Here is a 15,059-nt window from a genome sequence, read left to right as displayed (position 1 = left end):
ATTTTCTTTGAGGGTAAGATTTGTACCCTGCTGGGCTTATAATTTTGTTTTCTCTTTTTGTGCTGTTCATGTGTAAATATTGCCAATTTCATTTGACACAAAAAAGGAAAACAACTTAATTTTGTTTCTAAGCTAGTGAATGATAGACACCCTAGATGAGGCAGTGTAATATATGCTTCCTGGCAATGATATGAGGTGTGTGTGGCGGGGGGGGGAGGGAAGGGAATCAAGCCATTTCAAATGTATTTGTAACAAGGAAACAAATTTATTGATTTTAAAAGACAAGACACCATTTTGTTTTGAAAAACACAAGGAAGCTAGCCTGAGTTCAAGTCTGAAATATTCAGAAAAATCCTACTAATATCTTTAGTATGTTCCAGTCATTTGTTTAAACAACACACTAAAAGTTAATATATATTTTTATAATTATAAAAGTTCCCCAGTTATTGTACAGTACACAATACAAATCGCCCACAAACTATTATTTAGCTCCTGCCAATTTTGAGAGGACATGATATACTAAAAGATTTAGCATTTCTCACAAAAATCACATCAGGAAATACGTATTTACAAAATCAAATACATTATACAAAAAACCATCACATGTTATTCGGTAAAGATGTTTTTAAATAATTAAAAAGTTTATTCAACTGTAGTCCAAAACTGGAAAAGAACATTACATTATCTCACACATACAATCTCTACAAAAGTTGCTTACCTCATTTACATAATATATTCAGTCGATTGTAAAATAAATGTTCAAATATCTCCTAGTGTTACTATGTTTCTGTGCTTGTGGGACTGAATAATGTAATCTGCCACTTACTAAGTGAAATTTAAATGATGGCACTTAAAAAAAAATACAATATTTTAAAAAAACACAATGAAATAAGTTTTACCTAGAAGGTACGAAAGCCCTGAGTGATAGTAAAATTACTGATTGGTAAGCACTACAATTAACCTAATTAAAAGTTTACCACCCCAGGCACAAATTTCCAAGTTTTCTCAAGGCACTCACTTATAGTTTCTGTAACCAACGCATTGGTCACCACCATAGGTCCCAATTGATGATGGAGATGAGAAAAAAATTTGCTTTGGTACAAAAGATGCTTTTTAAACGAATAAAATTCAATACCTCCTTTACTGGATCATTTAAAATTGTGTTTAGCGGGTTAAAACAAGGCAAGTATTTATTCAAAAGTATTAATTCATTGAAGGAAAAATTTACTTGGTTATCAACAGTCAATGGGAGTTTTCACTTTTTCTTTTCCTCCCCAGAATCATATCCCTCTAATAAAGACTTGTCCTCATTACTGAGCTACATAAAAACAATCCTTACCAAAGATTTCATTACTCAGGGCTTCCAATCCCAACATCATAATTCATTTAAAAAAAAACAAAGGAAAGAAGTGGAGGGGAGGGGAAAGGATCAAATACCAGAACCAAATACGAGACAAAATACATCTTTGAAAATAGGACATATTACCAATTACTTCAAACCAAAAGAAAAAAAAAAAAAAAGAAATCCTAGGCAGTCACTTTGTAAGTGGCTTTTACTATTTAAGTAAAATTGGTAAACTAAACTCAGGTCTACTGGCACATAAAATCACTAGCAGCAATGATCAAGGCATGCAAACTTAGAAGCATTTACAGTAAATCATCATGAAGAATTCAAAAGAAGAGAGTTAAATTAAAACCCTTTGAGTATTGCATGTTAACACATGAGTAATTTGCATGGTTTGACTTCCTAAACTGCCTAAAAAAAGCAACGTTTACGGCAAACTTGCACTATGCTATGGATGTCCTTTCACCAGACATCAGAATAGGTTACACTCTTTATGAGCGCCTGGCTAGCGCAGCACAAGCACATCTGCAGATGATACGGCTCTCAGGTTCCCTTGAGCAGGGGACAAAGGGGGCCCAGTGCACGCAGAGAGGCCCTTGAACAAAGTCAGCAATTGTGTAAGCACACTGGCATTTACAGATACCAGAAGCAGTAGTCATAGCATCTCCTGACAGATGAGCTTAAAATCAAGTGCCATTCTATCTATATATAATTATTTTGACAAAGTATTAAAGTTTTGGAGCATAGATAAAATTATGCCCTACATGAAATTCCCAAACAATTATTTTATGAGAGATCTAACTCCAAATAACTTACCTGCCCCCATAGTTCAGCTTTTCTTTATCCACTCGTTTCTAAGGCTTCACTTACAACTGTACTTTCTAAAGCTAAATAAACGAGATCTTTTGTTCTGTTTGGGGAAAAAAAAATGTAACCCTTTCTTTATCATACCTTTTAAAGGCAATCTAGGTACTTTCAATGTGCAGAGATCAGTAATGACATAGGTCTACAGGCCCATGTATTTGTCCTCCTTTTCTAGAGTCATGATGTGATGCTAGAAAAGTTGATTTTTTTTTTTTTCTGTAAACAGTACACTTCCTTAGATGGCAGTGAATATTTGGGAATAAATATATCAAGCCCTCTTGAAGAAAATTAAGAGTTGTATATAAAATGCAAGTGTTCAGCATGGAAACACTTTATCTTCCTACCCCCCCTTTAAAAAAACAGCATAATTAGACATTTGGATATAGAGTATATTTTACCGGTCTAAGTCTAAATAAATGATCTGAAAGGCTTTTGTCCCCCATTGTATATCTTACAATGCTCAAAGGGTTAATACAAGGCATTACATTAAAGGGGTTTTCTAATACTAGAACTAAGCACTGAATTAATGCTTCTATTCCAGTTTTTAAAAATCACCAAACTTGCAGAAATACTAGGATTCCATTGATTGATTTGTTCTAACCACACACATGGAGGTTGATCTGATCTAGTGACAGGCCTAATTTTCAGTAGCACTGCATGTCAACCCCTCTCCCCCATGTTCTGGTGTGATTCATACAAATCATAAATTCTAACTTTAGTTTTTTGATGATTATTATTTTTCTCACCAGGAATTTGGAGGAGGGGAGGTTATAACAAAGGTCAATTTATTGTAATATAACCACTGCCTCAAATTGTACACAAAGGTGACTTGCCAAAGTTTTTTACTTTCTACTTGTGTCCACACAAGGAGGACCAACATCACAGTGACCTACACTTTTTTTACACTAATGTTTCAAGCACAGCATTATTTTAGACATTTCAAATACATCTGAAGAATTTTTTCAATTTGAAAATGCATCACAATTTGCACTTCTAGAGAGTGCGTTCATGTAAAAAGGTTCATGATTACGGTAATGAAACCATATTCAGTCCTGAATGACTTTGACAGCATTCTACAAGAACGTGTTCATTTTTACATGTCTACTACAAATCAAAGGCAGTCAATGATGCACACTACTAATTTTAGGTATGCAGTGTTAAAAATCATTTTCTAAAATTTACTTTTGTTTTTAAAGTACACCATCTAAAGAGAGGTGCATGAACCGTGCTATACAGTACAAGAAAAAGCACAAAAAGGAAAGCAGATTTCTGAAAAGGCAGTAAGACTTATACAGTCAGTCCAAACATAGTTTGGATGAGAATCCTGAAAAAGTGACCAGCCATTTGATATCCAGAGAAAAAATTTTAAATTGGGTCCTGTGTTCCAAGGAGATATTTCAGCCATTTCATCCCATTGTTCACTGGCTTTGTGAATGCAAATCTTTTGGGTATGATTCTCAAAGTGTATGTGAAGGTCAAACTATACCCATGATACTCAATACTATTACATGCAAATATCTTTTTAGAAACTTAAAAATAGCCAACATGTTCTCCTCACATTTTTCCTCACTGAAAATCTAGCACTGGGTCTATATAGATACTTTCATCACTAGTATTTTATTACAATGTCAAGAAATCTTAAGAGGTCCTTAAAATGTGTACTTTCAGTCAGCAGTAAATCTATTCTGAGAGTGTTACTGTCATAATATTATTTAGAAAAGATAATCGTCTCTGTGAATAAAAAAATGAAAAAAACCTCAATGTTTGCTCCAATTTGCTCAACTGTATAAATTATACTTTTATTTTCTAATATATTTCACAATTCAAAGTCAAAATTGTTTAAGCTGTGTGTGTCTTTATGTGGATTACAGATAACTGGAAATAGCAGAGACCACAGATGTTATTTTATCTATTGGTCAGAACTGCCTACCCTAGTCACAAAGAATCAATGTTCCTGTGTTCATAAAAGACATTAGAATATTGTAATATTCATTGAAATGTAACAATATTTGATTCCTCTAATCTGTCCTAATTTAGAACAAACCGTGAACAACTGGAAGAAATGCTGAATCCTGGAGGGTACCCAACCCCTAAAGTTCATCAATCTAAACTTGCCCATTATTTATCAGATTCCTCTCATGATACAAATATATCCAACATTAAACAATGATAATAAACACTTAAAATTATTCAATAAACAAGATGAAACCAGTAAATACACTTGGTCCAATACAGATATAATGTAGTTCTGGGGGTGGTGAATGGGAAAGTGAAAAAATTCGGAAAGGAGGGTCATAATGAAGAATGATTTTTTCCTTTTTAGATTTTAGTTTTACCTGTAAACCTCTTCGAATGCACAATGAAGTAGATACACGTCTTTAATGTGTTTTCTTTGTTTGCCTTTGTGTGTGTGTGATAGTGCAAATTCATTGCCTTTTGGGGAGGAAAAAGGGGAATGATTATTTAAATGATATTTAAAGAAGGTGATGCTAGGATGCTAGTGAAGACTTTCAAATATGTGAGCTGTATGATACGAAATTTGAATCAATTTAAAAAATTATATCTAAATCATTTAAACTTAAGAAGCTTTGTTGATCTTAGTTATTTGAGTAGTCTAAGGCAATCAGGTAACAGCAGCTGAAATGTACTACGTGTTACCCAATAAGCCATTTGGTATTTTCAATTTAACAGATTAGATTGGCTCACTCTCTCCTTCCCACCCCCCATCCCCACCCTAATAAAACTGAGAAGATAAACCTCTTGAGTTTAACATAGGCCTCATTAATAATCTGTAAATCATTTTGTGCTTTCCCTTTTTTTGGCTCTGTGTATTTGTATACTATTTATTTTGCTTATTAGCTTTTTTAGAACTATTTAAATAAATGGATGTGCCTGTTACTTTTGTTAATAATTTAAGTGCTTAAAAGAACCTCACTTTTCACATAAATTAAATAGGGATGGGTGTATCCCTCTGGGATCTCCCCTTCTGACTTTGTAGCTGACTCCTGCCCACGGACACTCCCGTGTGCATGGGCACACAGACCCCGAGACACACAGAGAAACACTTAGACCGAAAAGATGCACTTCAATAAGTACCTGCTTATTTTGTTAATTTTCTTAAATTATAACTAGATAAGAATGGTCTAAAACATATATGATTTCATGTAACAAAGTTGGTAATTAAAACTAGCCTGCTACTCCACAACAGCAATCTGATCCTTAATCTTTAAGCAATGTAATTTGTAATCAAGTAATCTTCAGCTCTAGGAACAAAAATAAATTCATGGTCACTCAAAGAGGGGAAGTGATTTTTGTCTTTTTGTTTTGCTTAGCTTTCCCTAAATTTCCTTTGAAGAACATGTTACCTGTCCTCACTTCGGCAATCTGAAAACGACAGGCACACCTTGTCAAATGGATTGAAAAGGAATTCACATGAACAAAATAAGCCTTACTAAACCTTAGCTTCAGTTCTGTTTTAAGGCACCATGTAATAGCCGAGGTACGATGATCCCTGATGTACATTCTTCAATGGCACTGGTCCACCCAGCCACCTATCCAAATCCTACAGAATTGGAGATAAGCAGCAGTGCGGTGTGCCAGTTACACTGCCTTCAGGTTCTGTTTAAAATTTAAATCCACGTACTTTAGAAACCAGGAAATATTTTTGAAGGAAATAACGATATGCAGGTTGCTACATTCCTTGCATTCTATAAATTTTCTTTTACAATAGCAGCACATTGAACTACTATTAGGAAAAAGACCTGGAATAAAAGAAAGTCATCCAAATGGAATGGTTTCCTGTATGTCCAGCTCAGCATAAGTAGCGTGTACACTTAAAAAAAAAAAAAAAGAAGTCAAGTCATTTTTTTCAGCTTCAGTATCTAACTATAACAGCCCCACTCAACAGCAGAATGCATCTGTGCAGTGGTCCCAAATACAGAATCAGTAGTCTTTAAACAGAGGAATTGGTATGCAAATAACAGTTAAAATTCAATGTTTAACGGAAGCTTGCATTAACATGGTTTAATAATTATGTACACAAATTATGTACTTATTAGCATAATCTCTTGCAATTCTGTCATTTACTCTGAACTGGTAAATGCACAGCTCAATTTTTCTTCAGAGAAAAATAGATGACCTTCCCAACCCTCTAGCACTATAATAAAAATGCTTTGTATTCTCTCTCCGTACTCCAAAATGTTATCAAAATAGTGTCTTGTGGTTCTGTCCGATGAAAAGCACCTTTCAAAAGCAAATTTGATGCATCTGCTGCCAAATGTGCATGCCTCCAGTGTAAATCAAAGAAAATCATTTCTTTTGATATTTCACAGAAGTGCATCTAATTAAAAACTTACACATGAAATCATACACCAAGACTAACAATCAACAATAAAATATTTTAAGCTACAAAAATGTAAATTACTTTTTAATTATAAGAAAACAAAAACATTGACATTAAGTGTTGTAAAAATCCTTCTTGACACCCAAAACTAAGGGAAAAAAACTCATTATTAAGAGGCAAATAATTTTGTTTATGTTAAAAAAAAAAAAGACCTGGCAAAATACATACACCCATTCCATTTCACAACTCCGAAAAGGTAATGTTCAGCACAGATAGTATTTGACAACAGTCGACCTTCAGGCTTATTAAAATTTCAACTTAAGCCCAATATCAACAGGGTTAATGTAAGCTGGAAAAATACACTTTAATATCCTTTAGACTGCGGTGTAGGTATTTCCTGTAGCGCTGCACTGTCTGATAGTCTGAGTACTTGTGACGATGTGCTCGCTGTGAATTGGATTCAGGAGGCTTGGCTGCACGCCACTCTCAAGAACGGGCTGCATGCAACCCACCGGAAACGCCTGGTTCAGCTCCGTTTTCTCTCTTTTGGCTTGAGGTTCTGAAGAGTCATCTAATTCCTCATCCATTTCACTTTCCACTTCACTGCCTTCATCTGCACAAACAAATAATACCAAGACTAGTACTAGAAGACAAACTGGAAAAGAGCAATCCACACGTACTTTAGAAACACTTTAATACAGCACATTAGGAAAGCAACTCCTTAGCCCTTCTTGGAGGACAAAGCTTGTGTGTTTTCCCTTTCAATGGATTCTACCTGTGTCAGCGCCCTATTCTTTCAAACACAGCAAAGGTACTTTATTCTTGACCTGTTTGTGGCTCCTACCTTTAATAGTTCTTCTAAGAAGACCTTTGGAGTTTCCTAAAGTTTTACATTAAATAGTAGCATAACTTGTGTCATTATTTTGGTACACTATGCTGGTTTGCAGGGAATGTACTGAGCTAAAAATGCTAACTTAAAAAAAAAAAAGGAAGCAAGAAAAAATTACAGTTTCCTCTGAAGACCTACACTAGATATAAATTTCATCTGTGCTGATGTTAACACAGATAGGAACTATGTTGATTCACAAAATAACTACAGCATATATCAGCAGGGGCTGTGTATACACCTTCTGTGCACATGAATGTTGTCGATCACAATATTAATTAGATCCTTAACTTTCCTTACAAAACATTATGAAGACTGAGGCACAGTATCAGATTTAAAACGCACAATGAATTTCCTTCCTAGCAACACTGATAGTCTCTGTTAATAGCTGGTATCCATTTCTGGAAATTAGGTGTATTAAGTAGTCACTATTACCTTCAAATTTTAATACATTCTATATTAACTAAAACATTGTTATAATGTAATACTATTTAATTTTTTCCAGCATGTGCTATTAAAATTCAAAAGCACAGCAGAGAGAGAAAATGGTCACACACAGCTTTACTACTGTGTAAGATTCTCCTTAGAGGAGTGGAGAGAATACCTCTTCATGAGTGCTAATTTTTAAACAGCTAGGGATATATTTCTGCTTAAGAAATCTTTTTATTGTAAATTCACTGGTGGTGCAGTGGTTAAGACTCTGCACTTTCACTGCTGGGGGCCTGGGTTTGATCCGTGGTTGGGGAACTAAGATCCCACAAACTGTGCAGTGCAGCTGGAAAGAAAACTCTTGTTTACTTCATCTTCAATATGTTTTATTGTTTACCCTTCCCCCACAACACAAAGCCCACATATAATTACACCAAAACCTCATTTATAAATAAAATAAATCTATACTTTTAAGATATTTTTACTTTTTATGGTGACTTACATTAACAGAATTAGATCTCCATTACATTCTATGGTATGTTACATATAATGAGTGTGTAACTAGTAACTGAAAAAGTCAGTTGGACTCTTTCTAAGGGGTGTTGAGGCTAGTTTTACCCTTTGAGGGCACACCTGCATAAGTTCTGCTAATACAGCTCTCAACATAAATGGGCTCCTTGACTTTTCTCCTTTTCCTATCAACTGGTGCAAAGATGGCTCCACAGAGAAATGATGAGGAATAACAGAGCCTCCATATGTGGTTGTGCAGGTTGAACAGTGTGTGGCTGCCAGGAGCAACACCTCTGGGAATGCGGCTGCTGCTGCTAAGTCAGTCAGTCGTGTCCGACTCTGTGTGGCCCCATAGACAGCAGCCCACCAGGCTCCCCCGTCCCTGGGATTCTCCAGGCAAGAACACTGGAGTGGGTTGCCATTTCCTTCTCTAATGCATGATAGTGAAAAGTGAAAGTGAAGTCTCTCAGTCGTGTCCGGCTCTTAGCGACCCCATGGACTGCAGCCCACCAGGCTCCTTCATCCATGGGATTTTCCAGGCAAGAGTACTGGAGTGGGGTGCCATTAAAAAGGTTGATATTAGGTATATCGACTAGAAATGATATCTGTACTGCATTAAGCAATATACGGAGAAGTTCTCTTTGACGAGGCAAGATATCCTGGCTCACCTACTTTATCCAGTTACCTTTGGCCTCTGGAAAATGGACTTGATGATAACATTGCAGTTTGTCAGAAAATATCCAAAGGTCTGGAGAGCTGCAGGAGAGGACTACATTCCATAGACATTTGCTTCAATAAGAGGATCTGGTGGTTTAGATGGTAAAGAATCAGCCTGCAATGCAGGAGACCCATCGATCCCTGGGTTGATCCCTCGGTTGGGGAGATCCCCTGGAGAAGGGAATGGCTACCCATTCCAGTATTCTTGCCTGCAGAACCCCATGGATGGAGGAGCCTGGTGGGCTATAGTCCATGGGGCCCCAAAGAGTTGGACATGACTGAGCAACTAATACTTTGATTTTCATGATACTTTTGTGGTTTTATATATATAAACAAAAGTAGGTCTGGAAGGATCTCCTCATTAAATTCTTAATGTTTAAATTCAGAAGTCCCTTAGGCTTTTGACTATGAAGTTTTCATTTTCTATACTTTCTAATTCTCTGCATTATTTGAAATCTTTCTACAGAGCTAATATTACTTCCATTATCTGGACAAAATTAAATTCTCATTTTATGTCAAAAAACCCACAAAAATTTCTTAAAAGATTTCACATTCAAGCCTTAGGTTCTGAATATGCTAGTGTGGTTATGTCTCAAGAAGCGTCTAGTTGGGAGTGAATGGGACCAGCAGAGCCACCCAGGAAGGAGAGGGCAAGTCATACTGCTTCTTGGCTCCATCTCTACCAACTTTTCTGTGACTAGAAAATAGTGCCAAAATAATAAATGAGGCAGAAGTAAAAGAAAAAAAAATCATTTCAAGCAGGCAGGCAAGTGGAGAGAGAGTGGGATGCCCTGAAACAGGCAATGGGGCGAAGGACAGAACAAACTCTAGTGTTCGAGGCCACCCTGCTCCAGGTCCACTCATGAGTGACAGGGCTCTTTTGGACAGGCTACCCAGGAGCACAAAAGCCCTTTCTCTAGTTCCCGCAGACATTTTAAGCTTCTATAGAGACTAAAGATAAAATTCAAGTCTTTATAGAAAGACTTCCATAAAATTCAAGATATTCCCTAGGAACCTACTTGAAGTCGTGGTAATTTGGAACAAAAGAACGAAAACTAGGTGCTACTGAAGTTTATTAAAGACGTTGGTTCAACACTTGACAAAGAAGACTGGCTGCCAGTCAGTGTCTGGCCCAGAAGCAACATTCCTAGGACACCTCCAGGTACCCTGGGATGAAACCCCTGAGTCTGAATTAGGAGGCTTTATCAGTGCATCATCAGGGTTGTCTTATGTTGGACCTGGGTTTCAACAGCTACACTTGCTGCTCTGAAATGACAAACTGGTCTCATCATTGATTTACTTTTCTGATGTTTCTTCAGTTAATCCTAAATAATATATATTTGCAGCTATTTTATAGGGGCAATTTTGTACTTCATTTTGTACTCTTCCGTTTTGCTATTATTGAGCTATTATGCATATTATTAAAATGGGAATTGAGGTGTACATGGTTGATAAATAGTGACAGGAGTTTAATGTGGGAGTGACACTGATTCACATAGGACTTTCCCGGCACATGACTGTCTCTCACCACCAGGAAGGCTCGGAGGCTGAGGGCTGAGGACCCTGGTACAGAACGCTGCAGAGAGCAGCACAGCACCTTGTGTGTAGATTTCCCACATCCTTCCTCATGCCTCAGTTTCCCCACTGGCTCTGTCCTGGAAGGGCTAATGGTATAGTTCTTCCCAGTCTTTGTACACTTTGACTCCAAAACTCAGTTCCTTAAACCTCAAGATGTCTTCACTTTGTGTGTGTGTGTGTGCATTTTAAGAATGGTGTACACTTTCTGCACTGCTTACTTATTAGAAATTTTACATTAAAATAAAATCCGAGTTAGAATATTTTTTCAGGAGTGTTTGTTTCTATTCCAATCTCATTTTCCCTTGAGCCCTTCTCCTTTTACTCTGGTGTCATAGGTTGTGAGTTTCTTAAGAATTATATATTCAGTTGTCATATTAGAATGGCAATGCTAATATGAAAATTCAAGAAGTATATATGTTACTCCCCCAATACTGATTGTGCTTTTATAGTAAACTTCATTGCTATCTCTGAGTTCCCTTTCTACTGAAAAGTATGAATTAGTGACTTGGGTAGGCTGAGGAATCTTTTTCTTGCCGAGTGGGCCTTGAAAAAAAATATTTGATCCAATTTTATCACTTTTTCTCCAGGACTTCAGTGAAGGCCAGAAAGAATTTCTTGTTACTTGTAATCAACTGCAGGCAAAAAGTCAAGAAGAGTTTAAACTGCATTTAAATTCAATTTTTGCACTTAATATACATAACATAAAGAAAGCATAGAACTGGAGAAATAGTGAAGTATTTCAAAAGACACAACTGTCACATTCATCAAGGATTCTATGCCATTTCTATAAAATGGAAATGTATGTGCACATATACTTTATATATGTACATATACTACATTTTCCTCTGAGAACTTCTTACTCAAAAAAAGTCCTTAAAAATGTACATTATTTTCAATTCTTACCTTTATCCAGATTTCCAGGAGACACAGCATTTAAATCACCAAACTGCAAAACAACAGTCATTTGTGCAACAGTTACTACCAGGTGGAATAAAATAATATTCTAAGAGACTGTAGTAAAAATACCACAATATGACTTTTTAAAACTCTACACTCGTGACCATTTTGATCTCTTACTACATGGGTCACCTAATTTTCCAATCAAACCTGTCGAATTTGAACAGTTTAAATTGTGTCACAATTTAGCTGTCTTAGCCTCTTCACAAAAGGATAACAATTTTCTCTGCCTTCCATGCTCCATTTTACTTTTCATTAGTTGAACTCAGCAGTGAAGAAATAGAGGCCTGGCTGACCTGGATGAAGATGGATGTGGTAGAATAAATTTGGAAATGCTCTGATGAAGCAGGATGCATCAGCTCCACCCCGTTAACTCCCAAGAGTCCACCAGGAGTCTACATTACAGAAATGTGGTCCAGCCACATGTTTGAACGCTGCTTTTTGAGTTTTTATTAGTAGAAGTAAAAAACAATAGGAGCCCCAACAACCGAGAGTATTTATTTTTACAAAACCTTTGAGACTTCTTATAATTTGATCTTTTTATTTACTAAGATACAGGGTCCCAAATTAAAAAAGAAAGGCATTGTTACTAATGCAACAAAAAAAGGGCTTAAAACAACATGGAACAATTAATAATATTCAGCTTAGACTTTATTTTCTACCTTGGTTCAAAAGCTTAATGATATTTTTACAGTGAAAAAATACACTTTGAGATTCTCAGGATGAATAAAGATGGATACACTGAATAAAAAACTGAAGAGCAGAGGTAACGAAGCTAATCAGAAAAAGCTGAAGTGAAATCTCATAGCACCTGTTTTTCAAATGGTAAACATTACTTTTTTGAAAGCTGAAGATTCAGAATAAGTCATTATTAGAAATTCAGATTTCTCAAAAAGCTTAGAAAGGGTAAGAGAAATTCTACTTACATTTGGAAGTTTGCTTATAAAAAGTTCCGTGATAGTATTTTTTTCACCTACAAAGTATGTCTACAAAGTAATAAAACTAATCTTATTTTGCAAACATACACACATTATTATTTACCTAGACATGTACTGTTCTTCACAGTAGCTACCTTAGGAGCCTCCACATTTATTCCAAGTTTTATGATTCTGGAATTCCTCTTTGATAATCAGTGTCAAGAGTTAGTTTATGTATCATTCAAGAAAGCCCATCTTGTTGTTTTTACATCAAACAATCACACCAAATACTCTGCATTTTCTTCACTGTGTTTGATCTAAGATGATTTTTGATTACTCATCAAAGTTAAATGCATCTCTACCACAATTCTGGATATCCAAAATAATGTGTCGTCTTGCTCTTTATTATTTCTGAACAGGTTTGGAGGCAGTTTTAAAAAACGGCATCCCACAACATTGTGAGCCATGAGGGTATTCCGGAATAAACGTGTAGCCCCCTAGGTGACTGTTTTGAAAGGGCAAGTCCTTCTGGATGCGTAACTCTCAGCACGTTTGTTTGAAAGACTGCCCCATCGCCTTACAGTTATATCCCTTGGGCAGTAAACACAAAATCATAAGTACTGTTGTTTTTAAGTTGTTCCCGTTCACATGGCTCAGAACCTTATGCTAGTCTAAATAAACACCACAGTTTAAATTATATAGGATTTCTTGAACTAGAGAATAGAAGTACTAAAATCACAACAGGATTTTCTTTACCTATTTTTGGTATTATTTAAATATTTTAGGACTATAAATAGAGAATGCTCAAAGCTGAAATGTCAATATGTTATTTCTATTTGACACACAGAACTAGAGTTTTATTTCTTGTAAATGAGTACTTAACAACACTTAGGACCCCATACTGGAAACAAGTTGGCACTGATGAATCTAAGCATACTTCTATACCTATAAAAAGTGAACACACCATTTGTTTTTGATAAATCTTGAGAAGTTTTTTGAAACGAAATTATTCCTGCTACTGGTGATCAATAATACCATGCAAAGTGGCTAAAACCAAACTCTGGACACATCTGAAAATTTTTCTTCAAAATAAACACTGCTTTTTAGTTGCTACTTAACTGAAAATATAACATCTTAATATAAATATTTTTCTTGAAAATTTCTGCTTAATTTGAATGAATGTATCTGATTACTGGGCTTCCCTGGTGGCTCAGACAGTAAAGAATCTGTCTGCAGTGCAGGAGACTCAGGTTCCCAGGTGGCGCTAGTGGTACAGAGCCCACCTGCCAATGCAGGAAGCAAAAGAGGCACAGGTGCTTTGATCCCTGGGTTGGGAAGATCCCCTGGAGGAGGGCATGGCAACCCACACTAGTATTCTTGCTTGGAGAATCCCATGGACAAAGGAGCCTGGCAGGCTACAGTCCATAGGGTCACAAAGAGTCAGACACGACTAAAGCGATGACTTAGTATGCATGCACACACATCTGATTACTCAGGATGATAAAAACAAAAACCCAAACAATTGAAATCTCTGTGATTGTTATGCTCATTAGTAAATAAATATTTGCATACTCAATGCTGCAGGCTCATGACCACGTACTATGGGGGACAATGTACCAATAATAATAATAATCTCTGAGACACTGCCAATGCCTCTAGGTGTCTCTGGGATTAATTACAAAGTTAATCCCAGGGTAGATTTAAAATAAAAATCTTGTGAATAAGAGATTTTAATATTTCTATATAGTGCAAGGTAAAGGCTTTTATATGCATTTTATGGGTGAGGAAACAATATACACATATTAAGGAAAAAAATCACTTTAATCTTATAGATAGACTAAGATTAGGAAAATCAGTTCATTCACTCAGGATTCAAAAAATATTTACTAAGAGCTTACTATGTGCTAGACACTCTGCCAGCCAGTTCCAGTCAGGTTAGTCTGGAAATACTCCCTCTTTCTGAAGGTGAATATCAAAAGTTGCTTATGTTGGAAAGGACAGGTGGTTTAGCCAAAAATGGAGGCAGCCTGGGAAACCTTCTGGAAGGTTTTAAAAGTACAGGGTTATTAGAAAGGGAAGTCAATTGCAGGGGGAATTGGAGTGAGCAGTGGGTAAAGTAGCAGGAAGGGAAGGGAGGCAGGGAAGACTGAGGGTGGGCATAAGGAAGACAGAATCCCAGATGGGAGAGAGACACACGGACCTAAATGAGGCCAGCAGAAACCAGAAAGAGTAGAGGAGGAGAGACATGATACAGATGAAAAAATGGAGGTTGGCAAGAAGGTCCAGAGATTAGTGTAAACCTACGCTTCAAAAATCAGAAAAACTGTCACTGCTTTCTAATTTCCCTTGCTGCACAGGGGACTGGAGGGGACTGCTATTCACTGGGGTGACATCTTAACAATTCATGAAGTACTGTCATGGTTTAGTAGGTGGTTGGTTTCCTCTCAAATAAAGGGTGTCAAATATCACCTTCTCTGTGTCACTTCCTCAGAGAGCCTTTTCCTCACAACCTTA

At 36.4% G+C, this 15,059-nt stretch overlaps 1 protein-coding gene across 6 annotated transcripts in view; it reads right to left on the bottom strand.

The window, feature by feature from the left end:
* Positions 1-241: 241 nt before the first annotated feature.
* The window catches only part of RFX3 (regulatory factor X3), a 332,033-nt gene continuing 317,215 nt past the window's right edge, over positions 242-15,059 (bottom strand). For all 6 annotated transcript variants that reach the window (XM_059889441.1, XM_024996137.2, XM_002689615.6 and 3 more), the window contains 2 exons: positions 11,575-11,617; positions 242-7,164 (listed from right to left, as the gene is read on the bottom strand). In XM_059889441.1, coding sequence (XP_059745424.1) covers positions 6,926-7,164; positions 11,575-11,617 — 282 coding nt within the window. In that variant the 3' untranslated portion in view covers positions 242-6,925. The remainder of the gene's footprint in view (positions 7,165-11,574; positions 11,618-15,059) is intronic.

This window comes from Bos taurus, chromosome 8 (assembly GCF_002263795.3).
Source record: "Bos taurus isolate L1 Dominette 01449 registration number 42190680 breed Hereford chromosome 8, ARS-UCD2.0, whole genome shotgun sequence".
In the NCBI taxonomy this organism is placed as follows: Eukaryota; Metazoa; Chordata; class Mammalia; order Artiodactyla; family Bovidae; genus Bos; species Bos taurus.
Note: the sequence above shows the minus strand (reverse complement) of the source record. Positions and strands in the feature narration are given on the sequence as shown.